At 36.3% G+C, this 20,258-nt stretch overlaps 2 protein-coding genes and 1 long non-coding RNA gene across 4 annotated transcripts; 1 reads left to right on the top strand and 2 right to left on the bottom strand.

The window, feature by feature from the left end:
* Positions 1-3,607: 3,607 nt before the first annotated feature.
* Positions 3,608-6,149, bottom strand: LOC103452073 (E3 ubiquitin-protein ligase AIRP2-like). Of its 2 annotated transcripts, none has more exons than XM_008391554.4 (5): positions 5,537-6,149; positions 4,981-5,143; positions 4,801-4,867; positions 4,466-4,703; positions 3,608-4,351 (listed from the first exon to the last, which is right to left on the bottom strand). In XM_008391554.4, the coding sequence occupies exons 1-5, from the start codon at positions 5,617-5,619 to the stop codon at positions 4,144-4,146; spliced, it is 759 nt and encodes a 252-aa protein (XP_008389776.2). In that variant the 5' UTR covers positions 5,620-6,149; the 3' UTR covers positions 3,608-4,143. The 2 variants fall into 2 exon arrangements, with proteins under 2 accessions (XP_008389776.2, XP_028954522.2); XM_029098689.2 differs by having other exon boundaries at positions 4,981-5,138; positions 5,537-5,950.
* A 2,716-nt stretch (positions 6,150-8,865) lies between these two features.
* LOC139190326 (uncharacterized) lies at positions 8,866-10,042 on the bottom strand. The gene is made up of 2 exons (XR_011574474.1): positions 9,926-10,042; positions 8,866-9,080 (listed from the first exon to the last, which is right to left on the bottom strand). It is a non-coding gene; the product is annotated as an uncharacterized lncRNA (long non-coding RNA).
* Positions 10,043-13,719: 3,677 nt separating this feature from the next.
* On the top strand, positions 13,720-19,295 carry LOC103452074 (probable LRR receptor-like serine/threonine-protein kinase At1g67720). The gene is made up of 14 exons (XM_008391556.4): positions 13,720-14,034; positions 14,158-14,695; positions 14,857-15,368; positions 15,471-15,600; positions 16,159-16,230; positions 16,326-16,394; positions 16,495-16,566; positions 16,677-16,745; positions 16,843-17,015; positions 17,086-17,454; positions 17,553-17,618; positions 17,703-17,889; positions 17,981-18,113; positions 18,707-19,295. Exons 1-14 carry the CDS (start codon positions 13,962-13,964, stop codon positions 19,034-19,036), a joined length of 2,793 nt encoding a protein of 930 aa, XP_008389778.3. The 5' UTR covers positions 13,720-13,961; the 3' UTR covers positions 19,037-19,295.
* The last annotated feature ends 963 nt before the right edge of the window (positions 19,296-20,258 follow it).

Here is a 20,258-nt window from a genome sequence, read left to right as displayed (position 1 = left end):
CAGAGATTTTCATTGTGATTGGAACACGGGGCAATACACCACATCTCATTATACAATTAGAGGGGCATTTGAAAAAAACAAAAAAAAAAACTTTTCTCCAATTGTATAACGTAGCGTAACGCTCCATGTTTCAGTCATCTTGAAAAATCTCTTCTTTCACTAGTATTAAATAACTCATGATGCAATAAGATAAGGACAAAACATCCTTGTGTTGTTTACATTGACATTAGCAATCAGCTTACACAAGCAGTGTGTTTTGTCTCCATTTCATTAGTGCGTGGTTTTCACTCTTGGTTTTTTGTCAAGTTTTAAACATTAAATTAGAGAGATTCTAACCCACATTAAGTTTAACATCACAATTAAGGAACGTTCATGATGCTAATTAATCTCGAAGGAACATCTAACTTTAACAAAAGAATTAGTCCTTAATCTACTTTCTAATCACTCCAATAGCTAACAAGGCCACTAGATAGATGACATGCACTCAGTGACATAAGAGGATTCATGCTTAAAAAAGGTAATGGCAGAGTTTGCAGATTTTTTGAAATATTTAAGATTAAGACGGGCTAATCATTATCGTGAATTGAGGCCACGATGCCCCTAAGCAGAAAAATATTGAAGCCAGTATAGTGCCATTTGCTCCATATTGGTGCAAAATAAAGTGGCATCTTTTCTGAAACTCCATTTAATTTAAAAGATGGTTTAATTTGTGCCAATGATCACTTAATTAAGTTTCTTGACCAACCAGCAACCCAGCAAGAACAAGATTTCCTTGCGCACTTTGTGAAAGAGACACTTGCATATATATATATATATGCACATACATACGACCACGATATATTTATCACTGTGACAATATCTTAAGTTAATCATACGTTGTCATACCATACAACAGAATGACACTACAACAGTCTCTCAAACTAATTATACAATATCATGCATTTTAACTTTATTACATGACACTGCAAGCAGTGGCAAATCTAAGAAATATTATTGGGAGGGTCAGTAAGAATAGCGCAAGTAGCACGCAAAATATTTTGGACAAAATAGTTACCAAATTGGCATTTCATTGAGTCGTGATAGGCCTAGGGTCATTTTTCGAGTCATATTGCATGCATGTCAACAAATACCAACAACTTTCGAGCGAGCATATTGATTGATGTCAATAGCTTTTAAGCGAGCACGGCGACAAATGCTAACATATACCAAGTGCGTCTATCGAAAGGGACCATAGAAAAGCATACATTGGTATGAGGCTAACAGCTACCCTGCCTAGTGCTCATAAAGGCAATTCGTCAAGCAGTTGGAGGACATATTTCAAGGGCATCTCAAATTTTCAAAGGGCAACACCCAACTCTTTCATGGAGGATTTTTGAACTTGGAGGAGTCATTTGACCCACCTTGTCTCAAAGGTGGATTCGCCCCTAAGTGGGTGATTGACTTTAAAATATCATGCACATTGTTAGTGATATGTAGAGTCAATTTCTCAGACTAATCATACACTATCATGTATTTTAACTTTATTACATGACAGTCGTTATTGACTTAAAGATCACCGCAATGATAATGATATTCTCATTATATGTAAGTTCCTCCTCCACTTTGTGTCATACAAAAATGCAAATAATTGACATGTGGTGTGAGCCTAAATACATGTTTGAACCTCATTAATTAGTGGGTGAGCCATTAACCTTCTATATTTTTCACCTACAACTCTAAAAAACTTTAGGGAATTATAAGCCTTTAAAGGCATACTTTTAGGAGAGTGGGGTAGAAAAGGACTTTGAAGAAATAAAAACTCAATGGCTCTAAAAGGAAATGCCCACTTAGAAATTCTACAATAATTTACTAAAAGAGAGGGTGAGCATGATTGGTGTCTAAGGAACTAGGGAGATGAACTCCATGCAACTTCTCATCAGTGGACTGCCTTTTTATTTGTTAATTTAAAAGTTAAAAGAATATGACTCTCCCCTTATGCTCTCCTACGATGCTTCCCCTCTTCTTTACCTCTGTATTCTTTCTTTTGTTTTTACTTATATTGTTTTTGTTTTCACTCCCCCTTTTAACTGTTGCAGTGATGTTGAATACCATGAACAACCATTCTAAGAATACGTCCGGAGAAAAACTTCAGTAAGGTCTAGTCAAGGCCATTCTCACAAGAATATTACGGTATGTTTTTTTGTATAGAGAAGGGCTCACTCCCTTGTAAAAGTGTTTGACTATCTATCTTTCGGCTTACCTTATCCAAGTTTTTCTCGTATGTTTGCCACCACTTAACTAGTTAACTTTATGCCTTTGTTAGCATTGTTTATAAATCTTATTATCTTAGCAGTTGTTTTTGGACCCAAGCAATTTTAGTTGGGTTGATGGGTTGAGAAGTATCGTTGTATTGATTCGGAGGCCCAATCTGAATGATGATGAGACAATTTGGCAGCCGGGCAAAAATTCCTTTACTACATTGCTTGGTAGACCTGTAAACGGGTCGGGGTGAACCCGACCCGTTAAGTTAACGGATAATCCGAACCCAACTTGTTAAGCTAACGGGTCACCCGAACCTGACCCGTTAAGCTAACGGGTCATTCACTAACAATTATTATTATTATTATTTTTTGCATAAAGTTTATTTTTTGTTATTAAGACTTTACTAAAATTACTAAAATATCCTCAACTAACGGGTGCTAACGGGTCCTAACAGGTCTAACGGGTTGACCCAAAGTGACCCGTTATTTAACGGGTTGTTAACGGGTTCATCCGTTAGAGACCCGACCCGTTAAGCATCCACCCAAATACAAATATTAACGGATTGGGTCGGGTCGGGTTAACGGGTTGGGTCCAAAATGCCAGGCCTACTGCTTGGGAATTTAAGAGTGATTTATAGTATGATTGTCTCACCGTCACGTATTATTACCAATTCACTAATACAAACTTTGCTTGTGTATTTACATTAGTAACATATTGTGGCTTAGCGCAATTTTATTACTGATATTTTTCCCTTTTTAATTATGTGAGACATAACACAGATGGAAATAGCATAGTGCTATTCACACATCTCTTTTTATCTCCCGTATACATTTATTTGTTAATTTTTGTCCATTGATTTTCTTCAATTCATTTGATCCGACGGCCGAAAATTGTGAGGTGCATGAGAAGTAAAAAATGAGGGTGTGGACAACACCACCCTAAAAATATTGCATGCCAATAACTACATAAAACAACCTTGGTTTAGCTGTAACAGAAGTTACTCAACCAGGTCCCTTAAAGCCATCCAGTGATGTTAAACAGCAGGATTTAGCATAAAGGCATAGTAGTTTGCTTCCTGTTGAGGGGATGATATGTGTGTTTTCATCATCACAAGGTAGGCACAAAGGTATCCCCAATCACCCCCTCTTCGAGCATTCTGCTATCTTCACGGCACAGCCAATCTCTCGTCCTACATTGACCGATGCTCAGCGGGGAAAATCTACTGATGGCGACTTGTAGAGCTGGATTGGAGCACAATCAAGCTCAGGATTGTTGCTTTTTTAAACAAAATCCTGGCCATTAAACCAACTCCCTCGAGGTTAATCTTACTATGACTCTACTGAGAGCATCTCCAATGCACCGAAGATTTAAAACTCGTATATATATATATAATGAGTTTCATTAAAACGAAGTTCCATCGTGACATGACATTCTTAACGAAATAATTCTATTGCAGTAGCATAAGCACTTACATTCTGTTATCAAGTGGTATATAAATACTGTAAACTTCATTAATTTATAAGAGATCATCAAGTAATTGAGCAGAAACCATGATTACTTCCATTCCAACACTCAGGTTCCAAAAAGCTGAGTTGAATGCCAGGCTTACCTGTTATATATACATATATCCAGGGCTTCCGCCAGAGACTTGCAGGTGCCTTAGTCATTGGAGATGGGCAGGATGCTCCCATAGTCTCATATGCAACTCAAGAATCTCCAAAGCTACCAGCTTATCGTCTGAAAACAGGCATTCGGTACTTTAGTTGACTATATACAGCTACCATGAGACAGCTCGTCAACCCGGCATGGTAGTTTACATTGAACTTCCCTATATTAGGCTATATATACATTGGGGTAATGAGTAATTTGTGTACTTTGCAACTTCATTCTTCATGTTGTGAGTCAGAGCATGTAATCGTATACCACAATATGCGTTGCCGGCACAATTACAGGTAGATTTTCAATATAAAGATAGAAACGTCTTAGGTTCTCCTGCGCAAGGGTTACTGCATCAATAACATCACCGATGCTAGTGAGAACCCACAAATCTCTGGAGCTAACACTCTTTAGGCTGCCGCGGCAAAAAGGGCAGGATTTCGATCTTGCATTCCTGCAAATCAGGCACATTACAGAATAAATATTTTCCACAGGTTACCTCACCGGTAAGCAAAATGATTTTCAGTTCGCTAATAAGCAAACAAGTGAAGATGGAAATTGATCATACCAATCATGGAAGCAGGTGAGGCACATGGAATGCCCACAGTCAGGCAACACCATCTTTGTACAGTTTTCCATGCATATCCCACATTCATCTTCTCTCTCAAGATCTTTATCCGAAAGCTTCCTTTGGTCTTCCATCCTCTTTCTGCCCAAAACATCTGTGCATCGACTTCTCTTATTATTATTATCTTCCAGTTCGTTAAATTCGCCTTCAAGTTGCCTAAGATAAGGGTATATTACAGCTGCATTGATTTCCAGCAGAATTCACCGCTATGTCAAAAACAATTCTTCCAAGAACCGGTATGTTTTCAATAAGAAGCTAACAAGAGAATAACATACCGTAAAATTCCCTTAAAGTGACCTTCTGTTCTTTGGAGGACAATGAAGGCATCCCATCGACATATACCTGTACAATATCGTAAAGCTTAATTTCGGTCTTTAGGAAACAAAAGATTGTCTTTCTGCAGCAGGCAACTGGGAAGTAAAACGAATAAAGCATGAAACGGAAGAGCAGCCCACCTTGTGTACAAGGATGTGGAGAAGGCCTAAATAATTGGGAAGTACATCAGTGCAACTACAATCCATCCATTCAATGAGATACAGGAAGAAAGGTGCAAAGGGGCTGTAAGACAATCTCATTTGGATACAGTTCCCACCATAATCTCTGGGAAGAGCAGCTGCCCTGCAACAAAATCCATCCCAAAAACAAATGGAAAAAAAAAATCAAAAAATATTTGAGCTTCATTTGGGTAGAAAAATAAGAACAGCCTGTGGGATTTTTCTTTTTTTTCCAGAGAAGCAATTAAATTGGCAACATAAAAGCAGTAATGTATATAAAGCTGGAAAATTTCTCACATAAAAAGCCTTAAGGAAACAGTATCGAACTTAAATGTTTAGGGAAAAAAAAATCCAACTTTACCTTCTCTCTCAAATGATAAGCACTACCCAACAACCACAATTCAGTTGGATTAACTACCCAACAAACTACCCAGAAGAGGAAAATGCATATGGATTATTCCACAGTTTTGATTGATCACCAACAAAAAAAAAAAAATTAGAGAAAAAAGAGACTCACAAGGTATTGGCATGTTGGATATCAGCTTCAAGAGCTTTGATGGATTCTCCATAAGAAGACTTGCAGGCATGAGCTTGCCACATATGTTCTTTCTCTTCTCACTTGAATTTTGGGATGGAAGAACAGAAAGAGAAGGGAATAGAGGGAGGAAAGAGGGTGGGGGATAAGATGAAAAGAGTGACTTTTGTTTTTCCGTAGGAGTTAGTTTGTTTTTTAGTTTTTGTTGGTGAATCTGTTGCAGGTTGGGGACATTTGATGGTGGGGTTAATAAGAAAAACAGGGAAGAGAGAGAGAGAGAGAGAGAGAGGCAAAGGCTTTGCTTAGTGATCAAACCTTTCACACTACAAGGAAAGAAAGGGATGCCTTCTCGTTGAGAGATTGATTAGTGTGATAAGAACACTGAGCTCATACGTTATGTTATTATCATATAGATAGATACATTTGAAAAAAAAGAGTTTATGACTATTATTCCGTGTTTCAGATGCATTGAAAAAAATTTCATTCTTATTTTCATGTTTTCTCTTCATATTATTTTATCGACTTAGCGAGGGAGGTTTGGATTCCCAATTACCCTTTCCATCCAACTCCAAGACCAACTCTGACTTTTGATAATTGATACTTTGGATTAAACACCTCCTTAATCAATGTTGTCAAAGAATAAAACCACCCACTTTTGGTACTAGCTGATATTATTAATCAAGGTATCAACTACCAAGCTCCTCCTTAAATCTATGTTGGTAATCCATGTAATGGTATTTTATAATATACCTTAGTTTTATTAATAGTATATATTCCGCTCATAAAAATTAATTATATTTTCACTCAAATTACATGACAATTTGATCGATCACACCTATGTTTACTAACATTTTTAAGTATGCGAATGATACGAGGGTAATACGGGTATTATAGGTTGAAATCGAAAATGAAGTACATATCTTTCACATATGACTCACTTTTTATTCTTTATGTGTTAATAAACGCATAATGTATTGAGAATAAGAATTTCTTAAGAAAAAAATTAAAAGTTAAAATTCGAGTCCTATTAGTTTTAACTTTTAGGACATGATGCCTTCTTCTTATACAATCTCTCTCTTTTTTTTTTACTAATTTGTGAAATGAACAAATTAAAAGAGAATATTATGTAGTAGGTAAATTCTCCTGATTAGATGTAACTTTTTTCGTTATCAATTAAATTTTTCTCATACCACTGAAATTTTTTCAAAAAAAATATGTAACAGATAAATTATTAGTAATTGCTTAAGTAGAGATTATTGCATATATGACATCAATAGTGGACAGCTACGTACATCCTTAGCGTTACTATCTTACCATAATGAATTGAATTATGCTAGCATGACCTACCAATGCGAATATAAGTGACTTTGAGTCGTTGATGTAAACGTAGATACACAATCGTCCGTTCGCAAGTCAACGATTTAATGGGTGTTAATTGGTCCGAACTTAAGGGAAATAGATTATCTTCGGATCTCTTCGACCAAAGTCCACCAATCAATTATTTTGGACCCTTGAAATTTGATCCAACGGTTACAAACAGGAGATCCTTTTAAAATTTATAATAATTTTAACCGTTAAATCAAATTTCAAGAACCCAGATTAATTAACTAGTAGACTTTGATAGAATATATCTGAAGAGGATTTCTTACCGAACTAAAGGGCCGCAAAGTTCGGTCCGCACCTTAAAAAACGCCACGACTCAACTGGTTGATGCGTGTATAGCGTGTGGGGCCATAAGTAATTAATAGTGACCAAGTGTAGGTGTCAGACATAGTGGACCCTTAGAATGGACTTCAGCCCATCATTTACTTTGAAGTTTTAGCTGTGTTGTGTCTTGATATAGACATCTGGGCCCAATAGAGATACAAAGCAGATCATCTCGTGTGATGGGCCCTGCAAGTCCGCAACAACTTTGTACACAGTAAATGGTGATTTTACATCTATCTACTCAAATGAGAATGAATTAATTTCTCCGAACCCAGATCCTCTCCAGATCTAAAAAAAACTAAGCTTAAGGATCAAATGATCCGGACAGTTAAAATTTGATCTAACGACAATAATTATTATAACTTTTAGAGGGAACCTCTATTTGTAGCCATTGGATCAAATTTCAACGGTCCGAATTATTTGATCCTTAGGCTCAGTTTTTTTAGATCCAGAGAGGATCTGGGTTCAATTTCTCCTAGGAAATATTTGGTCATTTATATTTAAAATATCGATATAGGTAGAACCATCAATATACAAATTTATAAAAATATCAATGGATATATCGATATCAGTTGTCTTCAACAGAAATTATGGAATTTGCAATAGGGTGGGTATATCAACTCATTCAAATTTAGTCGAAATTAGAAAGAAAAAAATAATCAAAAGATCAAAATCTGCAATAGGTTATGGCAAATTTCTATAGTGAATCTGTAAATATCATCGATATTCATTGATTTTTTTATATCTCATCGATATATGATGATTTTTGCAGTTCACCCCCTTTTCATATCGATCTTTAATTTTTAGAATATTTCTTGAGCATTTTAAACACTACTCATATTTGCTTATATTTTGTGCTAAACGTGTTATTTTTTAACTAAACCGTCTAGATACATTTGACACATAAAAGCTTAAAAACTTTTCAAAAATTTACCCATATTGTTCTTTAAGAAGCACTTTCAAGTTTTTTTTTTTTTTTTTTCATATATTAGATTCAAATTTTATTTTTATTCTGTTATATGATGATATTATACTCTAAGTTGTCTGAGACTTAGCTCAACTCACATAATCAGTTAGTTTTATGTATCAAACTCGTCAGTTAAATAAGTTGAAAAAAATATGAAACTGTAAACTTGTAGCGCAGATAAATAAATATTATATTTATTGCTTTCCTATAAGATTGTTTGGGTTATTATTAGATTGATATAAAGAGAACACAAATGGTGAATATTGTTTTTGGTGTCACCAAGCTTAAACAAAAATATTTGGATAAAAATGCCCTCAAGACAAAAAACTTCAAAGGCATTCCAAAATAATGCATCAAATAAGACCAGGGCAGTTTCATCATTTTAATAATATTTTTTTAACATTTAATTTTTTTGTGATGTTTTTTTTTTTTAAATAGTACCTCACAATAGGCTATCAATAATGTGATTCAATTTTTCTATTTTTAAACATGTTCAAAACATCTTAAAGGGCGTGTAATGCCAGTTATAAAAAAATCTTTCTAACACACCCTGATCCTAGAATCAAGGCGTGCTGGCCGTCACGTGAGTATGACGTAACTAAAAGTGCGACGCTGAAGTAATAAGATAAGAGAAATATGAAGGAATAAAAACCAACTACTAGCAATAATATACAACTAACATGCTAGAGTGAGTTTAAGTGTGAAACACACATATTCAGAGCATAAGTACTAAGTGCAGTCAAGTAGGACCATTACCAAATTACAACACTCGAAGGTGAGTCCTACATTTAAGTAGTCTGTCAGAACGCCGTGGGAAAATCCTCGTGAGCCACCAACACAGCTAACTAGAACCTGGAGGGGTGCAAGACAAGATTGAGTGGGTCAGTAAAACAAGCTTTTCGAAAACATTTCATTTTATAACATTTCTAACCCCTCGCTGTAAAACCTGTATACTTTCCCATAAAATAACATAATATGCATATAATTCTTCAAATATCTCAAATCACCAATCTTTATCAAAAACCAGAAAGTATGCTATGCTATAAACGTCAACAACAGAATAAGAATGCGTCAATATAACAAGTGAAATAATGAATCAACCGGAAATCCTGCAACTATCTTGTATGGTTAATTCTATAGCTCAATATCCAACCAACCGGAGTCACCACAGTGACCTGTACGGCGCTACTCTGCACATAAATCGGAACTACCTGAAGTAGTCTGTACGATAAGAAAGGTGTAGGAATACGCTCTAGTGCTTCTCTCATCAATAGCTGTATAATAATCTAAAATCACCTACAAGTCGGAACCACCTCTAATGGTCTGTACGACATGTCGGAACCCTCTAATGGTCTGTACGACATGCACCTACTTGAATCCAAGGTGAGCGTGTGGTGCGGGGTGAATAATATAAGCACTAATACCAGGGTGCAGGTTATGAGCTCTCAACACAATTCACATCATCAATACAACATCGAACCCTACGATCCCGACGTCCAAAACCTTCAAACTAAGCTCCGAGCTTCCTTGGGACCTCACTAAGTTCCCTGTAAGCTTAGAATTCCCTGAAAATCCACATTTCACGTGTGCATGAACAATGATTTCAAAATGGGTTACAGGTTTGACGTGATTTCGAAGGTTTCCAGTTCTAAAAATGGTACCTCAACTCAAGAGGTTGTAAGGATGAAGAAACTCACCTTTTTGGCGTCGATCCGTGAAGATTTGAGGGTTTGGTGCCTTGTCCGTACAATTCGAAGGGAGGAAGAGAGAGTGAATTGCGAGGGAGGAGAGAGAGGGCACGTGGTGAGGGTATGTCCCGTGTGTGTGTGGTCCACCCAAAACAACCATACTTTAATTCCCTAACCACACAAATTGTAAACAACTCTTAATCCAACTTGATTTTTTTTTCCAAAAAAAACTTAGGAAAGTATACAATAATCAACTTATGTGTCACACGTACCTTAGCAACCGTTAAGGGCAATTCCGTCATTTCATATCCACGAATATGAAAATTCCGGAACGGGCTGTGACACTTTCACATGCTGATAATAATGTGATTAAATTAGTTGTCAAATGATTATTTTTTTTAACAAAATATTAGTATCTACATTAACGGGAAGGGGGGGTGGGCTACTAATAATGTAATTCAATCAATTATTCATTAAATATTTTTTTCTCTTTTCTTATTATAAAATTTATAGAGACCAATTTTATTATATGAATTCAATTGGTTTAATTGGTTTATAAGAGGTTTCTTTTAGTATGATCTAAAATTTTTCATTTACTTAAAATATTTGACTTTTTTTTTTATCAAATTTACGTATATAAATACATTTAAAATATATAAATCGCAATAACATGTCGTAATTTAAAAAATATCTCATGCACGCGCTAAAGGCTAGTTATTGATGATTATAGAGATGGTGGACCAAAGGAATAGAGGATGGATTGTATGCATCCAATACAGAAAAGGAAGGCATGAAGGCATCATCTTCATACTTTTTCGAAGTTGAGAAAAGCTGGAAACAAGTTGGTCCAAAGGGCATATCAGAAAGGAAAAGATATTTCGCTGTAAGCAAAAGCAAAAGCAAAAGCCAATTTTAAAAGCAAAAGAGGATATTTAATCTTGCTTCCTTTTCTTTCACTAAAGATGCTTTTCATAATGGAAAAGAATTGTCTGTCCTCTTACTTCTTATATCCTTTCATGCTTTCCTGTTTTGTGTGATAACGGTTAAGATACGTTAACATTTTATATTATTTTTTTATAAAGATAATAGGATAAAAATGAATAGTAATATAAAATGTTGATGTGGCTTAACCGTGACCACACAAACAGAAGGGCACGAGAAGTGGGAGGACAGACAATCGTTGTCCATTCATAATCGTCCAGGTTTCCGGTTACGTTTTTAATTGTTTACTATTATGATGGAAGCCTTTAAGGGAATGGATCCTCATTTAAAAAAAAAAAAAAGACACTCTCTTGACCGTTAGATCTAACTTTAATGAAATTATATTGTTGAGATTCTGTGGCCTGTAATTTAATCTCAACCACATAATTTCATTAAAGCTAGATCTAACGGTCTAAAGGATGTCCCTTTTTTTAAAAAAAAATGGAGATCCATTTCCTTAAAGAGCCTGTTATTATGATTATATAAGCTTCGACAAATTGTTAATTACATCTCTCACGTAGGGTGAGATTCATACTAAATATATCATATTTATGGGTAGTTAACATATTTTTCTACCTTACAATTAACCGCGATATTTTTATGTGACACGAAGTTTTGATAATGTTGCCTTGATGCGTTGACTTAATAGTTATCAATATGCGGTTGATATGATTGTTAAAATATCGTCGATAAACTTCATTGCATATTTAGTTGTAATACGTTATGTAAATATGTACATGTATTTAGAGTGAGCATGGTTGAGTTGAGTTGAGTTCGATTAAGTTTATGCCTCAAATCACAACTGAATCAACGTTAGCATCACAATTTGGTTTGGTGTAGTTCAAGAATTAAACTGGCACAACGCAACTAAATTTTCTTACATGTGTGAAAGTTTTCGTAAATTGCCACTTAGTACTACGGTATAGTAGTATTTCTTTTTATTTGTAAGTAAGAGATCTTAGGTTCGATTCTTACTACAGGTGAATTTGAACCACATTATTGCTAGTCCATTGTGAGGTTAAGTACATCCTCTTTTTTTAATATTGTTTGTTAAAAAAAAAAGTTGTCGTAAATTAAATATTGGACGGTTTATTAAAAGGTCAAATGAAACCAAATTAATTGATTGTGGTTTGGTTCAATTGGTTTAAGATTATACTGTTTATTTTTTTTTTGGAAGACAGTTTAAGATTATACTTTCTTAGTTGAAATTCGAATCAAATAATGGAATTCAAGTGGTTTTTTGTCCGCTCCTAATATTATCACCTATTTTCTTATACAGATGAATTTTATCCCTCCTAGGGTTTGTCTTGGGTACGAAACAGTTAGCAGGCGTCTTCATTTTCTCCCAAAATTTGTATCCGCACCGTTAAATGTAAAGAGTAAAATCTCAACGACACAATTATCGTAACATTAAAAGCTACGTAGTAGTAAAGATTTATATTTACATTAAAATGAATGAGAGTTCAGTTAAGCCACACAATGAACAACTAATTAAGTATCGAATTTGCTAATCTTTATTTTACATTAAAGGGAGGGGAAGTTTGGCTAGAGTTTGGTTAAGTCACACAATGGACAACTAATTTGATATCGAATTCGTCATCTACGAGACTCGAACTTAAGATTTCACTTACAAATAAAGAAGAATACCACTAGACTGTAATACTGAGTGATGTACAAATAGTTTGATTATCTATTTTTGTAGGTGATCTATAAAAACTAAAAAAAAGGCTGAGAACCCTTTGTAAGTCATCAAAGAAGTTTATAGCATGCCATGACTCTGAGATGGGTAACCCCAAACTTTTGAACAACAAATGTTGAGAATGAACTCCACATAGATGAGAGGAGAGACACTTGCATGTGCTTATAGGTGGTTTGACTACTTCTCATATTACTAATTGGTTTTATGGTGAAACCTCAATTTTCTTTATGGTATCAGAGCAGGTTGTCCCACGTGTGAAGTTCAATGGCCACAAGCGATCCACGTTACTCGAGTTGTGTTGACTATGTGTTAGCTTGAAAATTCGCTACACGTGAGGGAACATGTTAGAAATGAATCCCACATTAATGAAAGGATAGATCTTGCATGGCTCTGAGATAGGTAACCTCCCTACACCCTAAACTTTTGAACACCAAATAGTTTGATTAGGGTTGTGCTATTTAGACATCTTTTTTTATCACCCACACATCCTTGTTAATTTTTGTTCGTTTGATCTTCTTCTATTTATTCGATCCAATGATCAAAAATTGAAAGAAGTGTGAGAAATAAAATAGATGTATAGATAACACCATCTTTTAATTATTGTATACTTTCGTCGGTGACGATAAAACAATGGATTGTAACTGGTCGGTTGGTGGTACTTACTGCTCACAGTCAATTCTGCAGAAACACATGCATGAACCGAACTTACGTAAATAGAACAAATGCAATAAAGATTTTGGTAGCAACATATCAAAGTTCCATCTGTCAGTCCTGACCTCATTATAATATCTGCAGCAACCGAACAAAATAAACCAGCAACATCATAATTTGATTAAAAACAGTTAATTACAAGAAAAATCAACGGTACTTTGTGTGCAAACATAAGTTTTATTAGAGGAACGAATCAATCAACGCATGAATATCAAGAAATCATTCAAAAACATCTATCAGCAACACGGTAAAACTTGTAATTCAAGACAGTTCACACAGTTCATCTGCCAAATCATTTTTGAAAAGCAAAATAATGACTTAAGAATGATGTTTTTTTCTAGGTAGGTCGAGCTTGGCTGCTAGTGTCACTTTTTTTTACAAGTAAAAAGAAAGTTAAACCAAAAAATGAAACGGGAAATCAATTTTCTAATTCCTGGAGAAAAAGAGAAGATTCCAAAGATCTGAAAAAAGAAAAGGAACGTGAATGAACATTGCAAATCTCGTCAATAAAAAAAGTGAAGTGGACCCCTGCTTAGACAAACATGTTAAACTAATTTCAATCAGTTTCGATTTCATCAACGAACGAACTCAAATTCTGAACGCCAAGAAAACGTAGAAAAAAGATTTATTTTGTCTTTCTCATGAAATAATAAAATGGTTTTTCCGTTCAAATTCATGTTTATAATTTATATTTGCTTTCTGTCATCTGTTGTTTCCCAAGTTCAAGGTGTGTAGTTTTTCGGTATTTGATTACAGATTTTTTAAGAGATTTTTGTGATTACAAACGCATGCGTGTTGTTAGGAATTGCCGGTTTTCGGTTCTGACGATATGTTTGAATTGAGTATGCAGACTTTGTGAGCATTGACTGTGGAGGGACAAGTAACTACACTGACCCAAGCACTGGACTGGCATGGATTTCAGACGGGGGACTAATGTCCCGGGGCAAATCAGTCCAGGTCGAAAACCCTAATGGAAACCAGCTGCAGTTTCAGAAACGCAGGGATTTTCCCATAGACAGCAAGAAGTACTGCTACACACTGAACACTGTGGAGAGGAGGAGGTATTTAGTCCGGGCAACGTTTCAGTACGGCAGTCTCAAAAGTGAAGACACATATCCGAAATTCGAGCTTTACTTGGATGCCACGCAGTGGGCAACCGTGACTATTTTTGATGCTTCAAGAACTTATGTGAATGAAATGATCATTAGGGCTTCGTCCAAGTCGGTTGATGTGTGTATATGTTGTGCAACAACAGGGTTTCCGTTTATATCGACTTTGGAGCTGAGACCTTTCAATCTTTCGATGTACGCCACGGATTTTGAGGATAAGTTTTTCCTGAAAGTTGCAGCTAGGGTAAATTTTGGTGCTTCAAGCAAAGATGCCATAAGGTAAAAAACTAGATTTCGATGCTAACTTCTTATTTTTTGTGACGGCATTAGGTGATAGAGGCTTAGACGAGTAGAATTGCACACCAGAATTAGGCTGGTCCGGATGCTAATGTATCTAGTGATTTGATGATTTAAGAGTGAGAATTTATTGTTTTTCGCAGGTACCCAGATGATCCATATGACAGAATTTGGGATTCTGATCTTGTGAAAAGGCAGAACTATCTAGTTGGAGTGGCACCAGGTACAGAAAGAATCAGTACATCAAGGGATGTAGACACAAGGAGTAAAGAATACCCGCCGGTGAAAGTAATGCAGACCGCGGTTGTTGGTACGAAGGAAGTGTTGAGCTACAGATTGAATCTTGATGGCTTCCCAGGAATGGCTCGAGCTTATGCTTACTTCGCGGAAATTGAGGATTTAGGAGCAAATGAGAGTCGAAAGTTCAGGTTAGAGCAACCTAATTTGGCTGATTATAACAGAGCAGTTGTAAATATTGCTGAGAACGCAAATGGAGACTATACTCTTTATGAGCCGAGCTACATGAATGTGAGTCTGGAGTTTGTTCTGTCATTTTCCTTTCGTGAGACCCCTGATTCTACGCGAGGGCCACTTCTAAATGCAATGGAGATAAGTAAATATGTTCAAATTGCTGCGAAGACCGATAGGCAAGATTGTAAGTCCAAGATCTTGGTGTTTTATTTTATAAAGTTTGCATCAGATTGGGTGTGGTTTATCATTGATGAGCTGATTGCTATGTTCCGTTTTGAACTTGTAGTGGCGGTTCTCAATGTGCTTCGCTTCATGTCTGCTGAAAGTCTGTCGGTAGATGAAGGCGATCCTTGTGTTCCAACTCCGTGGGAATGGGTGAATTGTAGCTCCACAGCACCTTTGAGAATCACAAAAATGTAAGTTCTTCATGCCTTCTTCGTGACATCTCTGCTTCATGTTGATTTCTGTTACATTGCCATTCAATACCAGGATATTTAGTCTGCCAAATTTTTTTACTGAATGTCATAGCAAGCAACTTGAAACATGCTAAATCATTGGAAAGGCATACAAATCGAAAGGAAATTAATTAATTTGTACATTTTAAGCTAATGGGTCGAAGTCAAATTCATCGTATAAGTTAGCTTCCGATGTCCAACAAATGCACCTTTTTATGGTGCAGTGCTGATATACAAAAGCTCAATTCATTGACAGAATTGCTTCATATACATCAAGCATTCAAATATCAGATCTTCAGCACAGTTGCTTGCTTATAGGTTCGTCGATGGATGTCTATTAAAACTCCTTTTTTGACAAACAGTAGAAGGTATTGTACCAACGGACTATTGTAATTAAATCAACGTAGGTCGTGAAACATTTCGCCATTACTTAAACTGGACACTCAAAAATTGATCACACATCTTCAAGATATTCAGCATTTTATGCTTAATTATGAAATCCTCTAACTTGTGCTACAGTGACCTGTCAGGAAAGAATGTGAAGGGTGAAATCCCCGTGGAGCTTAAAAACATGCAGGATTTGACAGAATTGTAAGTTCTGTGATTCTCTAAACAGATGCATACCTTATTATTTTTTTCATCGTTCTATTGAGTTCGCTTATAATCGATCTTTTCTTTGTACTTAGGTGGTTGGATGGTAACTACCTAACTGGACAATTTCCTGACATTAGTAATCTTATCTATCTAAAGATTCTGTAAGCTCTTCGAATCTTGCTCCGAATTTACCTATTTGAATTCAGAGAACACATATTTCCTTCACTGATGCATTTCTTTTGTCTGTTGTCGATTTTGAAGTCATCTGGAGAATAACAAATTCACTGGTGCACTACCTTCTTACCTGGCTAGCTTGCCAAGCTTACAAGAACTGTAAGTAGCAAACGAATTGTGAGTTCGATACTTCCATGTATTATTCAGATTAGTATTAGACATTTTTCATAGTGGGGAAATGCTGAAAATGTGAAATCCTTATGTGGCAGGTACATACAGAACAACTCTTTCAGCGGGGAGATTCCTGCAGGACTGTTAACTGGGAAAATCAAATTTAAGTAAGTTTGCTTTTCACTGATGTATGAAATACTACAGACATGACAATGTATCTGTAGCCTAGAAACTTATCGACAGACATGCTATTTCATCGTGCAGATATGAATATAATCTCGGACTACGTAAGGGGGAACGAAAACAGAAGCATGTCAAGTTGATAATTGGAATTTCTGTCGGAGTACTTGCAATTGTATCACTTTTATTATTGGGGACTCTATTGATATTGCGTAATCTTCGAAGAAAGTCATCTCTTCAGAGAAGTAATGGAAAAGGTTTGTACGGCAAGAATATGTTTGCTGCGGTCGCAGTTTCTGCAATGTAACATCTTTTCTTGTGCATCAGGTGACTCTCTGCGTGCCAGCACCAAGCCTTCAACTCACTATTCAATTTCTCGGAAGGATGAAGGCGTAGCTTGCTACATTACACTTCCTGATCTGGAAGAAGCGACTAATAACTTCTCAAAAAAAATTGGCAAAGGAAGCTTTGGATCCGTATATTATGGAAAGATGAAAGATGGAAAGGAGATAGCGGTTAAAATGATGGCGGATTCATCTACCCACATGAATAAGCAATTTGTAACTGAGGTAGCACTCTTGTCACGAATTCATCATCGAAACTTGGTTCCTCTAATTGGATACTGTGAGGAAGAACATCAATGCATTCTGGTTTACGAGTATATGCACAATGGCACCTTACGCGATCACATACACGGTCTGCTCTCTCATAAAAAACTTGTTCTTTAAATTTCTGTTCATAGTTTTAACCGAAACAGTTTGATGGAAATCCATGACATAATTTGTTGACAACAGGTTCTACCACTCAGAAGCGCTTGGACTGGCAAATGCGCCTTCGCATTGCAGAAGATGCAGCTAGAGGTATAAGATGGAACTTCTTATACTAATTTATGCATACTTCATTTCTCAAGTTCATGCTATTGACACGAATTTACGCATGTATAGGTCTCGAGTACTTGCACACTGGATGCAACCCTAGTATCATCCACCGGGACGTGAAAACAAGCAACATTCTCTTAGACATAAACATGAGAGCAAAAGTATCAGATTTTGGATTGTCTAGGCAAGCGGAAGAGGATTTAACGCACATATCTAGCGTGGCACGTGGAACAGTAGGCTACCTTGACCCCGAGTAAGCCCCATGAGTCGTATACGAAAAATTAATCATGTTCTCATTTCTCTCCTGTATGCACTTAATCAGCCATGTTAATCCTCCAATGCAGGTATTATGCTAGTCAGCAATTAACTGAGAAAAGCGATGTGTACAGTTTTGGGGTTGTTCTTTTGGAATTGATTTCAGGAAAAAAGGTTGTTTCAGAAGAAGACTTTGGTTCTGAGTTGAACATTGTTCACTGGGTATGCTTTCTAATTCACTTCAAGAACTTGTCTGGCAAATGTATAGGGAAAGTTTTAGCAGTACCTCCTGAACTTAGTACCTTCTTCCGGTTTGCTCTCCTTGACTTTCAATTTGGTGTTGAGCTTCCATAATCTATAAAAAGGTGCCAATACTCTCAAACTGTCAAAATTTCCGGCCATTTGAGGGCTATTTTCGTCAATTCAACTGGGGGGAAATAATGGAAAATATGATGAGTTTGACACTTGGGGGCAAAATGGTGCGTTTGGAAATTAGGGAGCTCATAACCAAACCGAAAGTCGAGGGGACAAATTGGAAGCAGATTTATAAATTCAGGGGTTTCGCTAATTTTTCCCGAATGAAAATTCAATGCTAATCTTCTTGCACTCTAGAATTAGTTGTTACTCACAAGATTTTCTTATATACTCCGGTGTACACTATACATCGACATCTATAGCCGGTTGATTCTTGATAGTTGGATTTTTAGCTCTAGATCCAACGCGTCATTCATTCAATGCATATCATACACTGGAACGTAGTAGAATTTTTACATTATACGCAACATATGATCACTAAAAAATTGTTGTTTTTCCAGGCAAGATCCTTGATTCATAAAGGGGATGTGGAAAGCATCATGGATCCTGTCCTAGTAGGAAGTGTGAAAATTGAATCGATTTGGAGAATTGCCGAAGTTGCAATCCAGTGTGTTGAGCAACGTGGAGTTTCGAGGCCAAGAATGCAGGAAATAATTGTGGCCGTTCAAGATGCTATGAAGATTGAAAAGGGCAGTGAATCCAACCGGAAAATATCACCCAGCAGTAGCACTTCAAAAGCACAATCCTCCAGGAAAACTTTGCTAACAAGCTTTCTTGAAATCGAGAGCCCTGACTTGTCCAAGGATTGCCTAGTCCCATCTGCCAGATGAGCTGATGATGTGAATCCTCTTCGTTTTGACATTTCACCACTTTTAACACTAAGATTACTTCTCACTCTCTTTTGAAAATTTTACTTTTTTTGCTCTTACGCTACGTGTATATATATACTATTCGACATGTTATGTTAACGTGCATGTCGAAGACTGTTTGATATGTTATGTTGCCGTACATGTCGGTGATGTTTATGAAGTGGGTGGACGTCCCTCTGGTGTCAAATTGCACACAATGAAAAGTATATTAACCTGTCAACCTCAGCTAAGAAAATTGTTTTATTAAGAACTATCAGCTAAGAAAATTGTTTTATTAAGAACTATTATTATGTGTAGAACGGTATTGCTACCATCAATTTACTTGTCTATCGATTGTTTTACTAGATAGTTCGTATGTTATCTTTTGGTGCCAAACTACGCATATTTAAGAGAATATTAAAACATGTTAATTTATTTAAAAGTTGTTTTAAAACAAAACAATAGGGAAGTCTCTTTATAAAATGCTCTTATGCAGCCGTACATTTATAATTTCAACAATTAGTAAAAGAGTAGTGTCGGGAGAATGCTTTCTCCTAAGTGCAGGAAGAACAATGCTACCACTGGTAATCAAACCTCATAGACAACTGTTAACCTTTGATACAAGGGAGTCCTACGCACATCGACAACTTAGACAAAAAACTTAGACAAAAACTTAAGTAGCGAAAGTGAGCACCTTCCTTGGCCACAAACTATCTCCCCAAATCTTGTGCATCATGGTTAATATCCTTCTTCATTTGCGCTGACATGATAAATTTTTACTTGTTTGCTCCACATGCGCGACGACCCCTAGCGTGCTACTGAACTGATATTTCTCTTGAACAATTTATGTTATACAAATTGTTGATGCAAGTGAAGTGGGTGTTACAGGGTATGGAGGGTCTATAGCCGTCCATGGTGCGTGCAAAAGATGCTAAAACGTAACTCGTGTGGACAACGACATGCACTTAGAAAAAGCAAATATGGAAAACGTACGATGCATATAATTCCATATATCCGTCAGAAACGGCGTGGGTTATTTCGCCAGATCATACCCAAATTATGTTGGCTAGCTACGTGCTTCACACATTCACACTCAGTGTTGTCACCACTTGCCCTTGGGCCCCAAGTGTCATTTTAAAGAAGAAATTTTTTGTTTGGAAAACACGACTCGATGTATTAAGGATTATAATACACGTGATTTTTT

This window comes from Malus domestica, chromosome 13, assembly GCF_042453785.1.
Source record: "Malus domestica chromosome 13, GDT2T_hap1".
Classification (NCBI taxonomy): Eukaryota; Viridiplantae; Streptophyta; class Magnoliopsida; order Rosales; family Rosaceae; genus Malus; species Malus domestica.
Note: the sequence above shows the minus strand (reverse complement) of the source record. Positions and strands in the feature narration are given on the sequence as shown.

Bases quoted from the DNA above. Each gene is read 5' to 3' on its own strand.
- LOC103452073 (XM_008391554.4), bottom strand. From the start codon at position 5,619: ATGTGGCAAGCTCATGCCTGCAAGTCTTCTTATGGAGAATCCATCAAA. The intron at 5,144-5,536 runs GTGAGTCTCTTT...ATTTTGTTGCAG, and splicing joins ATCCAACATGCCAATACCTT to GGCAGCTGCTCTTCCCAGAG. The intron at 4,352-4,465 runs GTATGATCAATT...CCTGATTTGCAG, and splicing joins CTCACCTGCTTCCATGATTG to GAATGCAAGATCGAAATCCT.
- LOC103452074 (XM_008391556.4), top strand. From the start codon at position 13,962: ATGGTTTTTCCGTTCAAATTCATGTTTATAATTTATATTTGCTTTCTG. The intron at 16,395-16,494 runs GTAAGCTCTTCG...TCGATTTTGAAG, and splicing joins CTTATCTATCTAAAGATTCT to TCATCTGGAGAATAACAAAT. The intron at 17,890-17,980 runs GTAAGCCCCATG...CCTCCAATGCAG, and splicing joins GTAGGCTACCTTGACCCCGA to GTATTATGCTAGTCAGCAAT.